The sequence below is a fragment of the Oncorhynchus mykiss genome, chromosome 10, assembly GCF_057628025.1.
Source record: "Oncorhynchus mykiss isolate SJ-2025 chromosome 10, ASM5762802v1, whole genome shotgun sequence".
Lineage (NCBI taxonomy): Eukaryota > Metazoa > Chordata > Actinopteri > Salmoniformes > Salmonidae > Oncorhynchus > Oncorhynchus mykiss.
Window position 1 is genome coordinate 38399991 of NC_143031.1, and position 25360 is coordinate 38425350.

Here is a 25360-nt window from a genome sequence, read left to right on the forward strand (position 1 = left end):
AACCTCTTAAACGGATGCCCTCTGGTGGCATTTTCTAAACGATGCATAATATTGAATACTACATTTTGGTTTTGAAAAATTATAACTTCTACGAACACATGCTTAATACTGTTAGAAAGGTAAGAACTGTGACCGAGATACAACAGGCCAAAAAAACCTGAAATATGTTTATTTAGTTTTTGGGGCATAACACATTTGAATATCTAGGTTTTAAATAAAATATGTCACCAATTACAGTTAAAAGGATAAAAAAAATTTTTTTAAATGACCATTTTTTTCCCATATCTTTTACCTAATGGTGGCGCTCTAAACATGTGCAAATTCCCATAGGAACACAGACATTTTAAAAGCGCAGGGCTTGTGCCTTCATTTTTCATCTTACAGGAATTATGTAAAGTATATATGAGGAGAACGCTGAAGTCTCTACCTATCCATTAATGTAAATATATTTCCTGTCTGATTTCGAGTTTGTCCACTACATAGTATTAGGACATATTTTGACCACTTAAAACAAGTTGCGTCTGGTTTGGGTAGTGAGTTACTGTGCCAAAATGGCTAAATACTCTAAGCAATCAGAGCTTTCAAGTTATGTTTTGTACTTTTTTGTAAGACAGACTGGGTGGAGTTGGGGGAAGTACCGGGTCCAAAACAACCACTCAGTAAATAACCAACAGGTTAATTACTATTTCAAAATGATTTTGATATTATACTGTTTCAGATGCAATATATTTTCCTTTTAATTGACCATAATCTGTAATGAAAATAACAGAAAACACCAGCTATAAATTCTGCCTTCCAACTCCTACTGTAGGTATTAATTTGTTTGGTTCAGTATTTTCCTTTCACTATTGAAATGTGAGCGGAAGCCCCATAAATGCCATCAAACCATGACCTGTAAAATTACAGATTTGATTTATTCAATGTGCTACTCAAAGAGCATATCAATTGACTCTTCAACGAAATAGCTTTTATAGTCTAAGCTCCTGCTTTTTATGATCACCACACTGGACATTACAAAACATATGACTGTTCCGGTCAGGGGTTGGAACCAAAATTATTTTCCAATCGTTTCATTCTGAACAGAACAATATTTTTTAACCACTGTTCCGACCAGCAAAATAAAGTTCTGAACTGATTCGAACCCCAAAAAAGTACCAATATTATTATTTATTTCCATTCCTTTTTATGCCTCTGAAATATATATATTTTTAAACATTTAGCATTTTACATTAAATTACTTCACAAATCAGTGTGGATAGAGGAGCTTGCTATTGAGTGGGTAAGCGATTTAATCTGCATAGGAAAGTAATTAGGAGAAAATTGTATTTCGCCGCAACAGCATGGATTAATCATAATGAAAGATACACACACACACACCTTGCTGCCAGTCACAGTGTATGGCACAAGATGCAACTGGAATTTTGAGGGTGAGGAGAGAGCGAGAGAGGATGGAGGAAGCTTGCCTTGAAGTGCTGGGCATCTTATTATGACATGCATTATCTGAATTAGGCCCACAGAATTGGAGGAACTTTGAATGTCTTTGAACTTCCGAGTTGGTTTAACATTGAACCAGAGAAAACGTTACCTAGCTAGCTAGTTAACAAGCTTCTGTATGCAGAGCTGCACTAGAATTAAAAATACATCTAACCTTTTTGTTAGTATCATTAACTAGCATTGAAAAAGTAAATCCATTCTTCTCTAATTAAACATCTAATTTCAGAATAACGTTGTCAGTAGGCTACAGTAACCTATGCTTCACAGGGGGAGGGGCAGGTAGCACACACTCACTGTAAAATATTTCCAGCTGGCAGGCAGATGCTGGAATAACTTCCAGAATGACAGAGTGAGGGCTTTGCATAGGCGCTTTGTTGTGGGACTAGAAAGAAATGCCCGGAATGTAAAATAACGTTATTAACCGGTTCCCATGCTTTTAAAATAACAGTTCCGGAACAGTATAGATCACTTTAGTTTTTGGTTCGGGTTCTGTTCCTCAAAAAATGTTGTTATTTTCCGGTTTTCGGTTCTGTTTCCTTGAACCAGTTCCAACCATTGGTTTCTGTGGTAATCATTTATGACTTACAACCATGTTACAACCATGATGTAACTTTCCTCCTCATTCAAAATAGAATTTCGTATTCTCTTATTCTTATCTTTGTTTGTCTTTGTTAGGTAAACAGAAATATCTGTGTGCCAGCAGAAACGACTGCACCATCGATAAGCTGAGACGGAAGAACTGCCCATCATGTCGACTGAGGAAGTGTTTTGAAGCTGGGATGACCCTCGGAGGTAAATACAACTATCAAGTCAATTTATTAAGTCAATGAGAAATATAAAGTACTTAGTGATCCATCCGCCCACCCACTGATCGATTATCATGGACAAAAGTGTGTGTATGTGCAAAACATTAAGAATACCTTCCTAATATTGAGTTGCAACTAGGGCTGTTATGGTGACTGTATTACCACCACACCGGCAGTCACGAGTAATGACCGCAGTCAAATTCCATCTGACCGTTTAGTAACAGTAACTAGGCTTCTCCAAGCTCTGATGCTGCTGATGGTCATTAGTAGCCTACCAAACTTGCTAACTGCCTGGTACTCAGGACTTTATTGTCCCTCTAATCACTCTGACATCAATGCAAATGTAATCAAAAATCAAATCAAACACCTCATGAGAGCCCATGAGCTCATGTTGCACAACATTTCTATAGGCTATGCAATTGTGTGAGAAAACAGAGTTTTGAAGACCTCTATTAAAAAGAGGAGGGTCCAATCAGCTTTCTATAGGCTAGGTCTACTATATTTATTTCTCAACTTTCCTAATATTAAGCACATTTATTATCTTTACAACAGGAGTAAAGCCTACCTGGCTGGCATGAAAATGAACCATGGGAAAAGCGTCCTCCATTCGCTATTTAAGTGCATAGATGACATTAAAAAAATGCCCTGCCCCCGTTCTGAGATAGTTGCATGATAATGGTCCATTCTAAATCAAAACTAATTTCACACATATATTATTTAGTATATGTAAAGACAAGATTAAATCAATTATAGTCTGATGGGTAACAATATTAGCCTATCACCCGTGAATGATATTTCACTTGAATGATGACCAGCTTGTGTGCAATAGAGCAAGAAACAGTGCATGCTTAATTTCTGCAACTTTTTTCAAATCATAGTCCCACACCTCATGTAGCCTAGCCCATAGGCCTATATGTTTTGATAAGGTTTGTAAACACAACTAAAGTGTCCAAATAACTTCTTAAAATGAAGCACATTAATCTGCTTTAAAACCGGTGTAGAGCCTAACTGGCATACATAGGCGGCGTGTGAGTTTCAAGTATGGGGAAGATCATTTTCACCATAAAAATGCACTTTTATAATAAGCATTACATGCATAATCGCATTTGTGGTCACTTTTGAGAATGGTGTTTTCCCGCTAATTGATTGCATTTTGGAACATTCATGCTTATAGCCTATGGTCGTGTGCATATTACTGTGCTTACAATGTGAAGAAATAGCCTAATAGTTTATCAACATTTTAAGATAAACATTCTGATTTGTTGCTTCAGCCTCATTGCTTAAAAAAAGGAAACTATTTTTTTGCAAAAATAAAGAATTCCACTTTTTCTCTGATTACGATCTTGTCTCATCGCTGCAACTCCCCAACGAGCTCGGGAGAGGCGAAGGTCGAGTCATGCGTCCTCCAAAACATGACTTGCCAAGCCGCACTTCTTAACGCCCGCTCGCTTAACCCAGAAGCCAGCTGTACCAATGTAATGGAGGAAACACCATTCCACTGATGACCGAAGTCAGCCTGCAGATGCCCGGCTCGCCACAAGGAGTCGCTAGAGCGCGATGAGCTAAGTAAAACCCCCCCGGCCAAACCCGGACAACGCTGGGCTAATTGTGTGCCGCCATATTGGACTCCCGATCACAGCTGGTTGTGACACAGATTGGATTCAAACCCCATTGCAGTGTTTTAGACTGCTGCGCCACTCGGGAGGCCCTGCCTCATTACTTTTTAAAGGTTATTTGATGCAAGTGGTTGTATTAATTTAGGATCTATCGCATCCCATAATTTATTTATCGCACAGAAGGACAAGGTGACCAATAGAATAAGTCAACTTTTGTACTATGGGGGATAGTAGATTGACGTAGGCTAGTGCTTTTTCTGTTCATTTAGCCTACTCATCTTGTTGGCTGACAAAAAATAAATGTGGACAGATCTTATAACATCTTAAATATGCGCCTCGGATTTCGATAAGAAGGAAGTGCGCAGTGGAGTCCCCGATGTGTCTGTCTTTACTTGTAGCCTTCTTCAGAGCTGAGATAGATGCCTCTGAGAAGAGCCCAATCACATGACGGCTAATAAGAATTGCGATATCTGAGAGAGGCATGTGAGTGAGAGGTGCTTCGGAACACGCAGCTGGGAGAAGGGAATTACAATTATTGTAATCAGCCAAAGGGCATAATGGCCGCTGGCTGCAAAAGGCATGGATTTTAGGGGGATGCCGCCGGGAAATTAGAGGCTTTTATCAAGTGGTGGTCAATTTGTGAATGAGTGACTGATGAAGTGTGTGCAGCCTGTGCAAGAAACAAAGCAGAGCTTATGCCTTTCGTGCAACTTTTTTCAAATCATCATTAGTCGCATCATGCAGCATCATGTTTGTATCACAACTAAAGTTGCATAAATAACTCTAAATGAAACATATAGCAGGACCTGTTTCTTTGTTAACCACTCAACACAGAATAGCCGCATGTGGACACTCCCTCAGAAATCGTTTGGAGAAAACATCCTTTCTATTTCATTCAGCTACGTTAAAATGAATAGTTCATACTATAAAATAATATAAAATAATGCCACGGAATTCTAAGCAAATCTTGTCTGCTAAATGAACTAGTATAGGCCATAGCCATATGGCATAGCCAGATCAGGGCCTAACATAAGGACAGCTCAGAGTAAGCTATTCTGTTCTTCTGAAATATATTTTCTTCATGTCATGTTTCTTTAGACTTGTCTAAAATAAATAATGAACTTATTGTGATGGTGTAGGCTATATTAAATTGATTTATTAGACTTATTAAAATGTAGATGTTCCAAAGGTCTGCATCAGTGGCTTGTAGGCTATGCGTGGAAGCCAGGAGATGCTAAATGTGTTTATGTTAATTAATGGCCAATTACCATGAGACTGGCAGTTATTTGCTTGACAATCATGGGCTGACAAAATTTCATGACCGCCACAGCCCTAGTGCCTTCAGAACTGCCTCAATTTGTTGGGGCATAGACTCTACAAGGTGTCAATAGTGTTCCACAGGGATGCTGGCCCATGTTGACTCCAATGCTTCCCACAGTTGTGTCAATTTGGCTGGATGTCCTTTGGGTGGTGGACCATTCTTAATACACACGGGAAACTGTTGAGCGTGAAAAACACAGCAGCGGTGCAATTCTTGACACTCAAACTGCTGTACCTGGCACCTTTTACCATACCCCGTTAAAATGCACTTAAATATTTTGTCTTGCCCATTCACCCTCTGAATGGCACACATTCACAATCCATATCTCAATTGTCTCAAGGCTTAAAAAACATTATTTAACCTGTCTCCTCCCCTTCATCTACACTGATTGAAGTGGATTTACCAAGTGACATTAATAAGGGATCATAGCTTTCACCTGGATTCACCTGTTCAGTCTATGTCGTGGAAAGAGCAGGTGTTCTTAATGTGTTGTACACTCGGTGTATATACAGCATGAGCACATTTCTCATTTTAGGGCATACAACTGAACTACAGGGTTAAACTCAGCATGGAGGATTTTTCTGCAATGCTCCCTTTCAGTCTAAGTACCTGATTTCTTGTGAATGTTGCAACCAGTACTACACATCTTAGCCAGCTCTCTTGAATCGCTGCATCACAAAGGGAAATACTACTGCTAATCAAGCCTCTGACTGTGCCACCAGGCAATTTAGACCTATTTCATTCACTTTCCCTTACAGTCACCAAGAGCTGTTTGTCGTATTAGGTCTCAAAGATGGACATGTGCTGGACAAATTTCCGTTCTTGTGTTCAATTTTCACTCCCTTCCATTTTCTCATTCTGTTAACGGTGAAAATTGCACAGAGAAGCACAAAGCTGACATGAGACATGTGAATTAAAGGAGCAGAAATGCTGGTAATTTAGCCACCAGACGCTGACAAGCCCATGGGGGAAAATGCGATGTGATGCTGTGATTGTCAGGGAAAGGCACCTCTATTCCAGTTGCAGTTAGAAAGTGCCTTCCTTCCCCTCAAGCGCTCCTCTCATAGATTTTTTATGTGCACAGGTAAGTTTGTGACAGTAATTTGAAAGCTCAGACGAGGGCTTCAAATGTGAACGATTCTTCTCTGATTACAGACTAATGCATTGGTTGAATTTGTTTTACTGCAAAATGGAAGAGACTAGTTAAGTATCATTGCAAGGAGGTTTTCTTTTGGAATGCAGAATTCCATATTACGTAATTACTCTCAAAATTGTAATTACTTCTCCAAATAGAACATTGATATGACAGTTAATTTTACAGATCCACTGAAGCTATTTAATTTAGCAGAGGTATATTGAAATAGAAAAAGCATTGAAAATATAATCTGGGTGACATTTTCCTGCTCCTAACCTTCCCATTTGCAGCTAAAAAAAGATGTATATGGTTACAGGATAGACTATCTATGTCGGCTGAGGCCTATGAATCAACCCTGGGATTAAATGTGTTGTGTCTTGTAGGGTACAGTAACAGTTGAAGGCAATTACACCAACTCCTGGAATATTAGAGGTGCTTCCTGTTTCCCGATTCCCACCCTCCATTCTCTTGCTAAAAAAAAGAATGATGATTTGAAACTTGAACCTTTTCCCAAATTCCATTTGAGCTTTAAAAGTCCTCTCTGCATTTTCCTTTGTGCATGGCAAATCCCATGTTTAATAACATGTTTTTGAGGAGTTCATACAGTGCATTTGGTAAGTATTCAGACCCTTTAACTTTTTCAACATTTTATTATGTTATTCTAAAATGGATAAAATTGTAAAAAGTATCATCAATCTACACACAATACCCCATAATGACAAAGCGAAAAAGGTCTTTAGACATTTTTGACAAAGAAAATATTTATTTACATAAGTATTCAGACCCTTTGCTATGAGACTCGAAATTGAGTTCAGGTGCATCCTGTTTCCATTGACCCTCCATGAGATGTTTCTACAACTTGATTGGACACCTGTGGTAAATTCAATTGATTTGACCTTATTTGGAAAGGCACACACCTGTCTATATAAGGTTCCACAGTTGACGGTGCATGTCAGAAGAGCCATGAGCTCGTAGGAATTGTCCATAGAGCTCAGAGACAGGATTGTGTTGTGGCACAGATCTGGGAAACAGTACCAAAAACATTTCTGCAGCATTGAAGGTCCCCAAGAACACAGTGGCCTCCATCATTCTTAAATGGAAGAAGTTTGGAACCACCAAGACTCTTCCTAGAGTTGGCTGGTCACTCTGACAGAACTCTAGAGTTCCTCTGTGGAGATGGGAGAACCTTCCAGAAGGACAACCATCTCTGCAGCATTTCACTAATCAGACGTTTATGGTAGAGTGGCCGGGCAGAAGCCACTCCTCTGTAAAAGGCACATGACAGCCCGCTTGGAGTTTGCTAAAAGGCACCTAAAGGACTCTTAGACCATAAGAGACTAGATTCTCTGGTCTGATGAAACCAAGATGTAATTATTTGGCCTGAATGCCAAGCGTCACGTCTGGAGAGACCTGAAAATAGCTGTGCAGCGACGCTCCCCATCCAACCTGACAGCTTGAAAGGATCTGCAGAGAAAATGGGAGAAAGTCCCCAAATACAGGTGTGCCAAGCTTGTAGTGACATACCCAAGAAGACTCGAGGCTGTAATTGCTTGCAAAGGTTCTTCAACCAAGTAATGATAAAGGGTCTGAATACTTATGTAAAAACTGTTTTAGCTTTGTCATTATGGGATATTATGTGTAGATTGATTAAGGAAAACATCTATTTAATACATTTTAGAAAAGCCTGTAACGTAACAAAATGTGGGAAAAGTCAAGGGGTTTGAATACTTTCTGAATGCACCGTATACCCACTCTCTGACAAAACTTTGTGCAGGAAAGTAACAAGCATGTGCAAAAGATTTTAACTATCTGCCAGCATATAATAGTTCCCGATTATCTTCATGAAAATGCGTAAAGATATAAACTGTACTGTTAGACAATTCAGATCATAGTAATGTTAAGACATGAAACCCGAACAATAACTACTTGCTAGACCTAAGCCATTCCAGTTGTTAGTTACTCAAGTTTGTTTATGATATATTTCGTTTTATCGGGATCAATTCCAACTAAATTATCTTATTTTATGCATAATGTAGTTATATTTTGTGTAATGTAACATTGTTATATTTAATTCACGTACACTTGTTGGCCAAGCACAAGTTGTACTCTGTGGAAACAGATTAATATTCGCAAACCACCATACAATAAATGATTCATACCTCATTCAAACCAGGAAAAGCTCAATTTTACTATTTTTTGCTATACCTACAAATCAGAAATAATTCCAAATACCATGTGTACATATCTTAATTAATAGATATCCTCTGCTCGTCTGAGTCATTCCGTAAAGATTTCGGAAATCAGTATACTGTATATTTTTATCTTTCCACTAAATTAGGACTAAGTTATTTGCAGAGAAAATTAACTAATGTCATGTCTTGCCTCTGTTTGTATTGGCATCAGTTTGAAGGGGGCGTGGATCTTAAGGGCAGCTCAACCTGACCTACTTACTATTGTATGTGTTATCCAAAGATCAGTGCCAAGATACCACAATTTTTAATATATTTGGGAATGTTTTAATTATTTTTCTTTATCTAAATTACAGGAAGGTTTACTTATTACATCTGAAATAGAATGTCATGATTTACCATCATATTAAGATTCAGCTACTGAGGCACTGTTCATTACTCAGATTGAGAAATAAATTAACAATAATACTGGGATCCAAGTGTGAACTGATTGTTCACTCTACATTTCCTTGAGCTAATTCTATTTAGGAAATGGTATTATTGAATGTCCACCACCAAATGTATTGCCACTTTAATTTGTAGTCCCCTCTGCACAATGCATTGTTGTCCCGTAGCACTATGAAAAGCACTATGAAAAGCACTATGAAAGCATGCATAGTGCATGGGACCATCATTAATTTGTGGTCATGATAAGCTAGCTATAAAGATGGAGTCACTGGGCCACTCTGCACTGACAGATATTAAAGGTATATATTTTTTATTTTGGTCAAAGTTCTGCAGGTACATGTGTGCACCTGTTCTAGAAGAGATCATTGGTGACCCCATAATTCAGGTGATTCTTTCTGCACCATCAGGATTTAACTTCCAGGTTACCTGGATGTTAATTGCATACACCTGTATGGTTTCCTTTTAGATAATAATGACTGTATCTCTGTAAAGCCAGATGGAACTTTTCAACATAATGATCTTACCAAAAGGAAAGTTTTTTTGGACTATTTTCTACATTGCAGAATAATAGTGAAGACATCAAAACGATGAAATAACACATATGGAATCATATGGTAACCAAAAAAGTGTTAAACAAATCAGCATACAGTATATTTTATATCTGAGATTCTTCAAACCTTTGCCTTGATGACAGCTTTGCACCGTCTTGGCATTCTCTCAACCAGCGTCACCTGGAATGCTTTTCCAGCAGTCTTGAAGGAGTTCCCACATATGCTGAGCACTTATTGGCTGCTTTTCCTTCACTCTGTGGTCCGACTCATCCCAAACCATCTCAATTTGGTTGAGGTCGGGGGATTGTGGAGGCCAAGTCATCTGATGCAGCACTCCATCATTGTCCTTCTTGATAAAATAGCCCTTACACAGCCTGGAGGTGTGTTGGGTCATTGTCCTGTTGAAAAACAAAGGATAGTCCCACTAAGCCCAAACCAGATGGGATGGTGTATCCCTGCAGAATGCTGTGGTAGCCTTGTTGGTTAAGTGTGCCTTGAATTCTAAATAAATCAAAGACAGTGTCACAAGCAAAGCACCCCCACACCGTCACACCTCCTCCTCCATGCTTTTACGGTGGGAAATACACATGAGGAGGTCATCCGTTTACAAACACCGCGTCTCAGAAAGACAAGGCAGTTGGAACCATAAATCTACAATTTGGACTCCAGACCAAATGACAAATTCCGACTGGTCTATTGTCCATTGTTCGTGTTTCTTGGCCCAAACAAGTATTTTCTTCTTAATTGGTGTTCTTTAGTAATGGTTTCTTTGCAGCATTTTGACCATGAAGGCCTGATTCACACAGTCTCCTCAGAACAGTTGATGTTGAGATGTTTCTGTTACTTGAACTCTGTGAAGGATTTATTTGGGCTGCAATTTCTGAGGCTGGTAACTCTAATGAACTTATCCTCTGCTGCAGAGGTAACTCTGGGTCTTCCTTTCCTGTGGCGGTCCACATGAGAGACAGTTTCATCATAGCACTTGTTTTTGTGACTGCACTTGAAGAAACTTTAAGTTCTTCAAATGTTCCCGGATTGACTGACCTTCATATCTTAAAGTAATGATGGACTGTTGTTTCTCTGCTTATTTGAGCTGTTCTTGCCATAATATGGACTTGGTCTTTTACCAAATAGGGCTACCACCCCTACCTTGTCACAACACAACTGATTGGCTCAAATGCATTAAGAAGGAAAGAAATTCCACAAAATAACTTTTAGGAAGGCACACCTGTTAATTGAAATGCATTCGAGGTGACTACCTCATGAAGCTGTCATCAAGGAAAAGGGTGGCTATTTGAATTTGGAATTTCAAATATAAAATATATATATTGATTTGTTTAACACGTTTTTGGTTACTACATGATTCCATATGTGTTATTTCATAGTTTTGATGTCTTCACTATTATTCTGCAATGTAGAAAATAGTCAAATAAAGAAATACACTTGAATGAGTAGGTGTTCTAAAACCTTTGACCGGTAGTGTATATGTTTTATTGTCACATACAGGAGTTCCAGTGTGCAGGAAATGCTTTCACTCACCATTTAGAATTTTACATGTTGTTTTTCCTCTTTGCACTATACCCCCCCGGTAAACGACTTTTCCAAAAACAGCATAACACATTACAAAGTAAATTATAGCAATCCTCACGCTAAAACATTGAAATAATTTGTTTGCTGTGTTGAAGTACATCCATGCTAATACTGTAACAATACAGTAAATGATTGCTACATTTGTAAGCTGCTAATATTGTCATCAAGGTGTATCCCTGTGACATGGTGGGCCCACTGTCTCTGTCTGACCTTACCAAATGGCCTGCTCTGCCCACTGTTGCCATGGTCATTGATCCGCTAGCCAAGGTTCCAGCCTCCCTCTCACATTGCTCACCTAGTTACAGTTGAAGTTTACATACACCTTAGCCAAATACATTTAAACTCATTGCCTTTTAAATAGTTTAACTCTGGTCAAATATTTCAGGTAGCCTTTCTCACAAGCTTCCCACAATAAGTTGGGTGAATTTTGGCCCATTCCTCCCGACAGAGCTGGTGTAACTGAGTTAAGTTTGTAGGCCTCCTTGCTCGTACATGCTTTTTCAGTTCTGCCCACAAATGTTCTATAGGATTGAGGTCAGGGCTTTGTGATGGCCACTCCAATACCTTGACTTTGGTGTCCTTCAGACATTTTGCCACAACTTTGTAAGTATGCTTGGGGTCATTGTCCATTTGGAAGACCCATTGGCGACTAAGCTTTAACTTCCTGACTGATGTCTTGAGATTTTGCTTCAATATATCCATATCATTGTCCTACCTCATGATGCCATCTATTTTGTGAAGTGCACCAGTCCCTCCTTCTGCAAAGCACCCCAACAATAGGATGCTGCCACCCCCGTGCTTCACGGTTGGGATGGTTTTCTTCAGCTTGCAAGCATCTCCCTTTTTCTTCCAAACATAACGATGGTCATTATGGCCAAACAGTTCTGTTTTTGTTTCATCAGACCAGAGGACATTTCTCCATGTGCAGTTACAAACCTTTTTGGAGCAGTGGCTTCTTCCTTGCGGAGTGGCCTTTCAGGTAATGTCGATATAGGACTTGTTTTTACTGTGGATATAGATACTTTTGTACCTGTTTCCTCCAGCATCCTCACAAGGTTCTTTGCTGTTGTTCTGGGATTGATTTGCACTTTTCGCACCAAAGTACGTTCAGCTCTAGGAGACAGAATGCATCTCCTTGAGCGGTATGACGGCTGCGTGGTCCCATGGTGTTTATACTTGTGTACTATTGTTTGTACAGATGACCATGGTACCTTCAGGCATTTGGAAATTGCTCCCAAGGATGAACCAGACTTGTGGAGGTCTACAATTGTTTTTCTGAGGTCTTGGCTGATTTCTTTTGATTTTCCCATGATGTCAAGTAAAGAGGCACTGAGTTTGAAGGTAGGCCTTGAAATACATCCACAGGTACACGTCCAATTGACTCAAATGATGCCAATTAGCCTATCAGAAGCTTCTAAAACCATGACATCATTTTCTGGAATTTTCCAAGCTGTTTAAAGGCACAGTCAACTTAGTGTATGTAAACTGACCCACTGGAATTGTGATACAGTGAATTATAAGTGAACTAATCTGTCTGTAAACAATTGTTGGAAAAATGACTTGTGTCAAGCACAAAGTAGATGTCCTAACCGACTTGCCAAAACTATAGTTTGTTAACAAGACATTTGTGGAGTGGTTGAAAAATGAGTTTTAATGACTCCAACCTAAGTGTATGTAAACTTCCGACTTCAACTGTATCTTCCACAACTGGTATGTTTTTTTTCATTGGTGGAACATTTGGCTCTAATTGCATCCATGTGTAGTCTTTTAAGCATTTGGAACAATTCTGGTAATATTCAAGATACATTTATTCCTGTCCTGTGGCTGGGTTTCTATGCATGGCTTGGCTAGATTATGATTAAACATTGCTCAAGTATTGGCAGTACATGATATGTTTTGGGGATCAATATGCCATGATTTCTCCACCTTACTTCCAATAATGTATTTAATGTGAATAGGCTCTGAGAAGGTTTTAAACAGGTGTTCACATGCATGTCATTACTGGATGGGTCTATTCTGGGCCTGGGCTCATAAAAGCGGTATGCCAAGCTAGAACTGAAATTGTTCTCAGAGCCTTGACCCAGTGGTGATAATGATGGCCAAGCCCATTGAGGCACACACTGAGCAATATTATAATTGTTGCTAATTTATTCTAATTCATGACAAATGTGTCTAATACTGTTATTATTATTACTGTGCACGTTTTAAGCATAACGCCCCAAGTTAATGCCACAAACACAAAGCCTGAGAAGATGAAGCCTCAAGTTCTCATGATTGTATCCAGGTTAGAGCTACTATGCATGCGCCACATGTTGAGGGACATCAATAGTCCTTCCTTCAGGGGCTTCTTAAGCCTGGGATCTGTGGAGAAGCAGAGTGAAGATCCCATTTATAAGCAAATCCCTTATCCTGAACTAAACTTCTGACCCGAGAAGTTACTATGCACAGGAAAACTATTCTCACCTTAGACTTCAACAAAACTTTGTAAAAGCAGCGAGAATGTATCCTACCACTCAGTTAGAGTATTTGAAATGCCTATAGGTTATTGATCAGATAGTTAGGAAGCAACTATTTGCATTTCTCTGTCACTCACACTCCTACACAGGTGCCAAGCATATAGAGGCAGCTGAAATAACAGTGTGAACCTAGAGCTCAGCAACTTCAGAGTGGTGGTGTTATCTGGCAGAAATAATTAGATTGAGTGAATGGTGGGTTATATACTTGTCTAGTCTGTGACTGTAGTCATAGGATTGTTGGTTAGGGCACAGATTGTTTGTGATCATTATTTCACTCGGATTGACTTAGTTAGGGCAGGAGTTGTATCCCGTCAGTAGGCTACAATTCAAAGACCTGTTCAGTTTCTCAGTGGAGGGCATCAACAGTCAAACATCTGCCAGAAGCTGAAAGGAAAGCCTGCCATCTCCATCCTCCCTGGTATATAAAGTTGTAGTTTTATTGTTAGTTAAGAAATAATATTTAGATACGTTGCCTAACCCATCTGTATCTTTAGCAGTTCACTTCGGATTGTATCCAAATGACTCACAGTTTAGGTGCTTGTTGTTGATTGTGGGTACACTACTGTACCGTATGCATACACAAATTATTGCGCCAATTAAAGCAGAGTTCTGTACATCAGAGAGAGGTCTTCATTTTATTCAACATGATTTAGGACAAGAACATAACATTATTAGATTTTGATGAGTAAGAGATACAATGGCCTTTCATTTATCCCATGCTTCTCTAACAGATGAGGCCCATCTGGTCAAATGTATTTTTAATGGGATTGTATTTTGGCAGTACCTATTAGAAGACCACGCTGTTCTAGCCTGTTAGTCTCTTACTCTATTCCTGTTGTATTGCACAAAATGATTGCAAAACTGGAATTGTTGTTTACATGGAAACATTCTCCACTTCCATAGTAACCTGAAATGAGATTAGATAATGGCAGATGTTTAAGATCAGAATGTGGAACGTAAACAACTAATAATCCAGACCTTAATTTTCACATTTCAGATAAGAATGCTGTTTTGCCACAGAACCTTCCGGATACTAGCTTTGTTGGATCAAGGCCCTGAATTGAAATGGACCATAACCTCATCGCAGCTGCAGTACCACAGTACTGAGAATAACGTCACTCACATTTAAGGAATTCTAAGCTCTCTTATATCATAATTAAACTAAAAAGTAGGCTTTTCACTATAGCTTACAGTGTGACATATCTTATTACAGTCTCCCCTGTCAAGAGTATGCTCTCCCTTGGTACGTCGTACTTTGTTATGTTTAAACTTGAATTATTCTCATGTTTTCCCTTCCTCTACCACAGGTGATTCTTGAACCTGAATTTCTTTAAAGTTCAAATCCGCATTAGGGGAAACAGGACCTCTGTTCACCTCCAGCGTATTTCTTTTTAATGAAACAGAGAGGAGCCTCCAGCAGTGTGAAGAGTATTAGGGCTAAGCAGAAAATAAATAAATGCTGATGCACTTAGATTATATATTTTTTTGTATGGATAATACTTAAAAATATCAACATTTCAAGAATCAAGTCGAATAAAATTGAATAAAATTGCAGTAATATTTCAATATTTGGTTTATTGCATGCTTCCCTGGCTCCCTGTTGCTGTGTGCCACCATTGAGTTAGATGACCTGGTGAAACTATATTTTAGAATTGGCTTTAGTAACAAGGAAATCCTTGCTCTTTTAACACAATATTACCATATTATTATAAGTATTAGGATCTTGAAGATGTTGTGCTGCATATTTGGTCTGTTCAGAAGGAGGAACCACACGGATTTGGATGAGGTATTGGCCAAAGTGAAATCAACAGAATTGAACAGATACATATTAGGAATTGAATCATTCCTCCTCCTCAGACCTGACCCCTCACCTAGTCAAGTTTTAACCCTGCAATAGTCAAGTGTCACCCCTGCTCCTCTTCAACCCTCACCCTCCCCTATTCAAATATCAACCCTGCACTAGTCAAGTGTCACCCCTCAAACTCAACCCTCACGTCTCCCTTCAGGGCCAGCTCTAGCCTTTTTGGGGCCCTAAGTGAGATTTGGTTGGAACCCAAAACGTATTGTTTTAAAGTTAATTTCCTGCAATTCTACACATTTTGCCATGGGGTGGAGAGAAATTGTTGAAGTTTTAAAGCTAGTGGCCACTTATGTCGTTTATGCCTGGAGCTGGCCCTACCTCCCCTAGTCAAGTATCAATTCTGCACCCTCCTCCTCAACCCTCACCCCTGCATTTGTCAGGTATCACCCCTCTGCGTCATCTCTCTCATCTGTGCATCAGTCTGTTCTCACCCTTGCATTACACCACATTCTTTCTTTCTTTTTAAGTTATACTGAACAAAAATATAAATGCAACATGTAATGTGTTGGTCCCATGTTTCATGAGCTGAAAAAAAGATCCAGAGATGTTCCATACGGACAAAAAGCTTATTTCTCTAAAATGTTGTACATAACTTTGTTTACATCCCTGTTAGTGAGCATTTCTCCTTTTCCAAGATAATTCATCCACCTGACAGGTGTGGCATATAAAGAAGATGATTAAACAGCATGATCATTACACAGGTGCACCGTGTGCAGGGGACAATACAAGGCCACTCTAAAATGTGCAGTTTTGTCATACAACGCAATGCCACAGATGTCTCAAGTTTTGAAAGAGCGTGCAATTGGCATGCTGACTGCAGGAATGTCCACCAGAGCTGTTGCCAGATAATTGAATGTTCATTTCTCTACCATAACCCTCCTAGAACGTCGTTTTAGAGAATTTGGCAGTACGTCCAACCGGCCTCACAACCTCCGAGCACGTGTAACCACGCCTGCCCAGAACCTCCACGTCCAGCTTCTTCAACTACGGGATCGTCTGAGACCAGCCACCCAGACAGCTGATGAAACTAAGGAGTACTTCTGTCTGCAATAAAGCCCCTTTGTGGGAAAAACATTTTTTCTGATTGGCTGGGGCTGGCTCCCAAGTGGGTGGGCCTCTGCACTCCCAGGACCACCCATGACTGCCCAGTCATGTGAAATCTATATATAAGGGCCTACTGAATTTATTTTCAATTGACTGACTCCCTTATAAGGGAAAGGGGGTATCTAGTCAGTTGTACAACTAAATGCATTCAACTGAAGTGTGTCTTCCGCATTTAACCCAACCCCTCTGAATCATAGAGGTGCAGGGGGCTGCCATAATTGACATTTTTTATGAACTGTAACTCAGTAAAATCGTTGACATTGTTACATGTTGTGTTTATATTTTTGTTCAGTGTACAATGAGCATGTCTATTGGCCAAAATACATGTCATGTCAAGCAATTACAAATCAAATGTCATTGGTCACACAAACATATTTAGCAGATTTTATGGCATGTGTAGCGACAATATCTTAGGAAAATTATATATTTAGATATAAAAACTTCCCTTTCTAGCTAGCTATGTTATTTTATTTACAGGCTAGCTAGCACGTAAATTAGATGGGGTAGGTCTAGTTACAAAGCAGGATCAATGAGTTATAGCCAATTCATTTGCTTACATTTAGGAAATATGTTTGAAATGGTCATGGATACCTTTAAATTATTAAACCAACCCATGTTGTTATTTAGCGATATTAAGCTATGGTGGTGTACCACAATTCTAAGATTGTAATAGGTTGGCCCAGATCCAGAAAGTGGAGTTGTTGTGTTTGCATGCAGCCACTCAAGAACATGTACTGGCTTCTTGGTAAGCAACTCCAATGTAGATTTGGCCTTGTGTTGTAGGTTATTGGCCTGCTGAAAGGTGAATTCCTCTCCCAGTGTCTATTATAAAGCAGACTGAAGCAGGTTTTTCTCTAGGATTTTGCGTGTGCTTAGCTCCATCTGGTTTATTTTTTATCCTGAAAAAACTCCCCAGTATTTGCCGATGTCAAGCATACCCATACCATGATGCAGCCACCACCATGCTTGAAAATAAGGAGGCAGTTACTCAGTGATGTGTTGGATTTGCCCCAAACATTAGGCCAAATATTTTGTTCCTTTGCCATGTTTTTTTTGCAGTATTACTTTAGTGCATGGTTTTTATTTTGTATATTTGTATTTTTCTTTTCCATGTCATTTAAGCCATTTTTGTGTTAGTCAATACAATGTTGTTGATCCATCCTCAGTTTTCTCCCATCACTGCATTTGAACTCTGTAACTATTTTACAGGTAATATCCCTGAGCAGTTTCATCCCTGTCCTGCAGCTCAGTTCAGAAGGACAACTGTATCTTTGATGCATCTGGGTGGTTTATAACATAATCCAAAGCATACTTTTTAGAGATATTTAATGTCTGATCCCTGCCCTTCTTTATGAGGCTTTCGAAAAGCTCGCTGGACTTTGTAGTTTAATTTGTGCTTGAAATGCAATACTTGACTGAGGGACCTTACAGATGTTGTACATTTGAAGTCGGAAGTTTACATACACTTAGGTTGGAGTCATTAGAACTCATTTTTCAACCACTCCACAAATGTCTTGTTAACAAACTATAGTTTTGGCAAGTCGGTTATGACATCTACTTTGTGCTTGACACAAGTCATTTTTCAAACAATTGTTTACAGACAGATTATTTCACTTATAATTCACTGTATCACAATTCCAGTGGGTCAGAAGTTTACATACACTAAGTTGACTGTGCCTTTAAACAGCTTGGAAAATTCCAGAAAATGATGTCATGGCTTTAGAAACTTCTGATAGGCTAATTGACATCATTTGAGTCAATTGGAGGTGTACCTGTTGATGTATTTCAAGGCCTACCTTCAAACTCAGTGCCTCTTTACTTGACATCATGGGAAAATCAAAAGAAATCAGCCAAGACCTAAGAAAATAAATTGTAGACCTCCACAAGTCTGGTTCACCCTTGGGAGCAATTTCCAAACGCCTGAAGGTACCACGGTCATCTGTACAAACAATAGTATGCAAGTATAAACACTATGGGACCACGCAGCCGTCATACCGCTCAGGAAGGAGATGCATTCTGTCTCCTAGAGATGAACATACTTTGATGCGAAAAGTGCAAATCAATCCCAGAACAGCAGCAAAGGACCTTGTGAAGATGCTGGAGGAAACAGGTACAAAAAGTATCTATATCCACAGTAAAACGAGTCCTATATTGACATACCCCGAAAGGCCTCAGCAAGGAAGAAGGCACTGCTCCAAAACCGCCATAAAAAAAGCCAGACTAAGGTTTTCAACTGCACATGGGGACAAAGATCGTACTTTCTGGAGAAATGTCCTCTGGTCTGATGGCCATAATGACCATCGTTATGTTTTGAGAAAAAAGGGGGAGGCTTGCAAGCCAAAGAACACCATCCCAACCGTGAAGCACGGGGGTGGCAGCATCATGTTGTGGGGGTGTTTTGCTGCAGGGGGGCCTGGTGCACTTCACAAAATATATGGCGTCATAAGGAAGGAAAATTACGTGGATATATTGAAGCAACATCTCAAGACATCAGTCAGGAAGTTAAAGCTTGGTCGCAAATGGGTCTTCCAAATGGACAATGACCCCAAGCATACTTCCAAAGTTGTGGCAAAATTGCTTAAGGACACAAAACAAAGTCAAGGTATTGGAGTGGCCATTGCAAAGCCTTGACCTCAATCCCATAGAAAATATGTGGGCAGAACTGAAAAAAAGTGTGCGAGCAAGGAGGCCTACAAACCTGACTCAGTTGCACCAGCTCTGTCAAGAGGAATTGGCCAAGATCCACACAACTTATTGTGGGACGCTTGTGGAAGGCTACCCGGAACGTTTGACCCTAGTTAAACAATTTAAAGGCAATGCTACCAAATACTAATTGAGTGTATGTCAACTTCTGACCCACTGGGAATGTGATGAAAGATATAAAAGCTGAAATAAATAATTCTCTCAACTATTCTTCTGACATTTCACATTCTTAAAATAAAGTGGCTATCCTAACTGACCTAAGACAGAGAATTTTTACTCTGATTAAATGTCAGGAATTGTGAAAAACTGAGTTTAAATGTATTTGGCTAAGGTGTATGTAAACTTCTGACTTCAACTGTATATTGCTAATTTCCCTCACAATCTGAACTGTCATTTATGTACAGTTGTATCATGCATTTGGCAATTGTTAACAGCTACATTAGATATTACACTATTATTCTATCATTACTCATCCATGTTCCATTTCTTGACCATGTGTAGCACGTAAACTGAAGAAGATTGGACAGCTGAAGAGCCCGGAGGAGGATCTGCCTACCCAAGGCCCCACTGATGCCATCCAGTGTGTCTCTCCCCAGTCCGGCCTGACCTTCCATTCCCAGCTGGTGTTCCTCAACATCTTGGAGTCCATCGAGCCAGAGGTGGTTAATGCGGGACATGACCATTGCCAGCCGGACTCAGCTGCAGTGCTGCTCACCAGCCTCAACGAACTTGGGGAGCGCCAACTGGTCAAAGTGGTCAAGTGGGCCAAAGGCATGCCAGGTACAGTACTGGAATAGAAGAATCATACAAAACATATTTCCATGTGGTCCTTGAAGATGTCATAATTTAATTTATAACAAGTTTGCAATGGCATTGCAGCAATTTGCAGGTAGTGAAGGCATTAAGAATTCATCAGAGACATGTTTTGATAATAATCCAGTTCCATGTGGTTTTTCGTTTTCTTCTCAGGTTTTCGGAATCTGCATGTGGATGACCAGATGACAGTAATCCAGCATTCATGGATGGGGGTGATGGTGTTCGGCTTGGGATGGAGGTCCTACAAAAATGTCAATGCCAGAATGCTCTACTTCGCCCCAGACCTTGTTTTCAATGAGTATGTGCAGCTATGTGATACTGAATTCAATTATTTCTGTGATATTATCTTATTACCCCCAGGGCCACAACTCAGTGTTGTCCCATTATGTTGGTGGAGATTTCCTCCAGTGGCTTCTGTCTGTCATAAGTACGGCAGATGCCAATTTTGTTCCTTCTATGTCTGTCTTGCTCCTTGTCCCTGTCGCTCTCATTTTCTCTCGCTCTTTCTCTCTCTCTACTTGCCTCTCGCTTTCTCTGTCTCTCTCTCACCGATATGTCTAGAATTCCATGTGCACACGGGCTTACAAGCCTGGCTTTCAGTAACATTTATATTTAATTTCCTTATTTGGTGTTCTTTAGTCACATGATAAGTCCTGAGGAAGATTCAATTTTTTCAGCATTACATCACCTATGGTGCAGGTTTTAAGAGAAGTAGTGATATTTAGTTCAAATCTGAATATTACGGAGTACGCAAGTATCATAAGTGACTAAGGTAGTTCAATGGTATTTAAAGTGACATTACTAGGGTTGCATAATTCTGGGAACTTTCAATAAATTCTCTAGTTTTCCCAAAATCAAGGTTGTAGGATTCCCAGAATTAGGAGGGAATAAGCAGGAAATCGGGAACCCTCCAACCAGGATTTCTGGAAAACCAGGGCATTTATTGAAAGTTCCCAGGATTTTGCCACAATAGCCATTACTGAGGTGCAGTGCAGAACATTGTGGAGATATTATTACCCTGCCATGAGGTAAATTAAATATTTTGTTATTGCTTACATACTGTAAATGTTACAACTAAAGCACCCTTATTATCATTAGCTAGGTTTCCATCCTATTGGTGACAGATTTTCATTCATATATTCTAAAATCCGCATTAAAATCAATATGCACATTTTCCCAGCAGAGATGTGTCTCCATCAGATTGACTTGTTGCAGATTAAAGTCTGTCTGTGCGTGATGACGTAGTGCACATAAAAATACGTTTTGCGGTTAAATCCCATGTACCAAATAAAAAATACCAACACATTTTCAACTCTATTCATGGTTTTCTCACAAAAATGTTTGTATTATATAGCGTGTGCCCATTATGTTATTGGCACGTGCACTCTAATTAATATTTTACATGAGATTATTATGGACAAAAGAGTGAGATTATTTTTATTTGTCAAATGGCAGCCAAGCGTTGATGGTCATGACTCCCAAGTTTACTTTGATATGATGTTATTATATCAATATTTGCGCATTAAAGCATTTCCACCGACATTTATCGCATAATTAATTTTACCGACACAAAAAGATCCCACCTTGTCTAGCGTATTGAGTTTTGTTGACATTTGGAAAGTTTACCAAAGAATGTTCTGTTTCCATCAGGCCTGTCATGACATTTTTTATCCAATATGTACTTTACTCACAATAAAAGGTTGGATAGAAACCTGGTTAGTGATCCATGTAGCATATATTATATATTAAGTATATTAGAGTCTATTCCTGTGAACTATGTCTGTAAATTATTTATACATTAGATGTACAATGTCATCATAGAAAATCATGTAATCAGGTCACATTTTCAGTTTGTTTGAAAATAATCCTGGGCAGTATTCAGTACCAATCACTGTGATCCTGTATTATCAGACCACACTCAACCTAGCAGGCAAAACTAGTTGAAATGACATCATTACAAACAGATTTCATCCAGCTTTGTCCGCTGGGCAGTAGGTCAAAGGTGACATATGAGCATATAACTATGGTCATAAAGAGGGAGGATTACAATTGTAATCATTGCAACAGTTTCACATAAAGGTCTCACTCTCTTACCCTCTCATCTATTTGCCCCCTCTATCTATATCTCTCACCAGAACACGCTCACAGATTATCCCTCTCTTAATATATTCCCGATAAACTCCCCAACCCCGCTCTGATTTTTCATTGGCTAATTCTCTTTATACTGTATCTCACCCTGACCCTCACTGCCCCACTCCCTCCTCTCTTCCAATAATGGTGCTGGATGGGATGGTTTTACGGGCTCCTAACTAACTGTGCTATTTTTTTGTATTTTTTTTTCGCATTGTTAATAATTCATTTTGTACATAATGTTGCTTCTACTGTCTCTTATGACCGAAAAGAGCTTCTGGACATCAGAACAGTGATTACTCACCTCGATCTGGACGAAGATTTTTCTTTATTCAGTCCGAACGCAAAGGATATACTGCTTTGTCGTGCCTTGTAAGAATTTGCAGACGAGTAGTTAAACCACCTCTACCGTACGTATTATTTGCCAACGTGCAATCATTGGAAAACAAACTGGATTATCTACGATTAAGGCTATCCTACCAACGGGACATTAAAAACTGTAATATCTTATGTTTCACCGAGACGCGGCTGGCGATGACACGGATAATATAGAGCTGGCTGGCTGCTCCTTGCATCGTCAGGACAGAGCAGTTACGTCTGGTAAGACGAGTGGTGAGGGGGTGTGTCTATTTGTCAATAACTGCTGGTGCGTGATGTCTAGTATTAAAGAAGTCTCGAGGTATTGCTCGCCTGAGGTAGAATACCTCATGATAAGCTGTAGACCACACTATCTACCAAGAGAGTTCTTATCTATGTTATTCGTAGCCGTCTATTTACCACCACAAACCGATGCTGGCACTAAGACCGCATTCAATGAGCTGTATTAAGATCATAAGCAAACCAGAAAATGCTCATCCAGAAACAGCGCTCCTAGTGGCCGGGGACTTGCAGGCAAACATAAATCTGTTTTACATCATTTCTGCCAGCATTTCACATGTGCAACCATAAGAAGAAAAAAAACTCTGGACCACCTTTACTCCACACATGGAGATGCATACAAAGCTCTCCCCGCCCTCCATTTGGCAAATCTGACAATAAGTCTATTCTACTGATTACTGCTTACAAGCTAAAACTAAAGCAGGAAGTACCAGTGACTCGCTCAATACGGAAGTGGTTAGAAGTGGTTAGATGACACGGAAGTGGTTAGATGACATGGATGCTACGCTACAGGACTATAGCTGCCGTTTCAAGGAGCGGGACACTAATCCAGATGCTTATATGGCATCCCGCTATGCCCTCAGACGAACCATCAAACAGGCAAAGCATCAACACAGGACTAATATTTAATCCTACTACACTGGCTCTGATGCTCATCGGATGTGGCAGGGCTTAAAAAACAATTACAGACTACAAAGGGAAACCCAGCTGCGAGCTGCCCAGTGACGCAAGCCTACCAGACGAGCTAAATGCCTTTTATGCTAGCTTCGAGGCAAGCAACACTGAAGCATGCATGAGAGCACCAGCTGTTCCGGACGACTGTGTGATCATGCTCTCCGTAGCCGATGTGAGAAAGACCTTTAAACAGGTCAACATTCACAAAGCAGCGAGGCTAGACGGATTACCAGGATGTGTACTCAAAGCAGGCACGGACCAACTGGCAAGTGTCTTCACTGACATTTTCAACCTCTCCGAGTCTTTAATACCTACATGTTTCAAACAGACCAACATAGTCCCTGTGACTAAGAAAGCGAAGGTAACCTGCTTAAATGATTACCGCCCCGTAGCACTCACATTGGTAGCCATTAAGTGCTTTGAAAGGCTGGTCATGGCTCACATCAACACCATCATGCCCTTTCCCACCTGGACAAAAGGAACACCTATGTGAGAATGCTGTTCATTGACTACAGCTCAGCGTTCAACACCATAGTGCCCACAAAGCTCATCACTAAGCTAAGGACCCTGGGACTAACCACCTCCTACTGCAACTGGATCCTGGACTTCCTGACGGGCCGCCCCCAGGTGGTAAGGGTAGGCAACAACACATTTGCCACGCTGATCCTCAACACTGGGGCCCCTCAGGGGTGCACGCTTAGTCTCCTCCTGTACTCCCTGTTCACCCATGACTGCGTGGCCAAGCATGACTCCAACACCATCATTAAGTTTGCTGAGGACACAACAGTGTTAGGCCTGATCACTGACAACGATGAGACAGCCTATAGGGAGGAGGTCAGAGACCTGGCAGTGTGGTGCCAGGACAACAACCTCTCCCTCAAGACAAAGGGCAAGACAAAGGATCTGATCATGGACTATAGGAAAAGGAGGGCCACACACACCCCCATTAACATCAAAGGGACTGAAGTGGTGCGGGTCGAGAGTTTCAAGTTCCTTAGTGTCTACGTCACCAACAAACTATCATGGTCCAAACACAACAAGACAGTTGTGAACAGGGAACGACAACACCTTTCCCCCCTCAGGAGACTGAAAAGATTTGGCATGGCTCCCCAGATCCTCAAAAGGTTCTACAGCTGCACCATCGAGAGCGTCCTGACCGGTTGCAACAACGCCTGGTATGGCAACTGCTCGGCATCTGACCGTAAGGCGCTACAGAGGGTAGTGCATATGGTCCAGTACATCACTTGGGCCAAGCTTCCTGACATCCAGGACCTATATACTAGGCAGTGTCAGAGGAAGGCCCAACAAATTGTCAAAGACTCCAGTCACCCAAGTCATAGACTGTTCTCTCTGCTTCCGCATGGTAAGCAGTACCAGAGTGCCAAGTCTAGGACCAAAAGGCTCCTTAACAGCTTCTACCCCCAAGCCATTAGACTGCTGAACAATTAATCAAATGGCCAGTCGGACAATTTACATTGACACCCCCCCCCCCTCCCTCCCCCGTTTATTGTCTTTGCATAGTCACTTTACAAATTACCGCGACTAACCTGTACACCCGCACATACCGGTACCCTCTGTATATAGCCTCGTTATGTAATTTTTATTATTTATTATTATTTGTATTTTTGTTTTACTTTATTTTATTTAGTAAATCTTTTCATAACTATTTATTGAACTGCATTGTTTGTTACGGGCTTGTAAGTAAGCATTTCACGGTACACCTGTTGTATTCGGCACATGTGACAAATA

General features: G+C 40.2%; 1 protein-coding gene across 4 annotated transcripts in view; it reads left to right on the forward strand.

Annotated features, from left to right (window-relative positions):
- ar-beta (androgen receptor beta) overlaps positions 1-25360 on the forward strand; it is a 55836-nt gene that overhangs the window by 24370 nt on the left and 6106 nt on the right. For 3 of the 4 annotated variants that reach the window (XM_021617169.3, XM_021617170.3, NM_001124185.1), the window contains 3 exon segments: positions 2170-2286; positions 19835-20113; positions 20303-20447. In XM_021617169.3, coding sequence (XP_021472844.2) covers positions 2170-2286; positions 19835-20113; positions 20303-20447 — 541 coding nt within the window. 4 annotated transcript variants of the gene reach the window in all.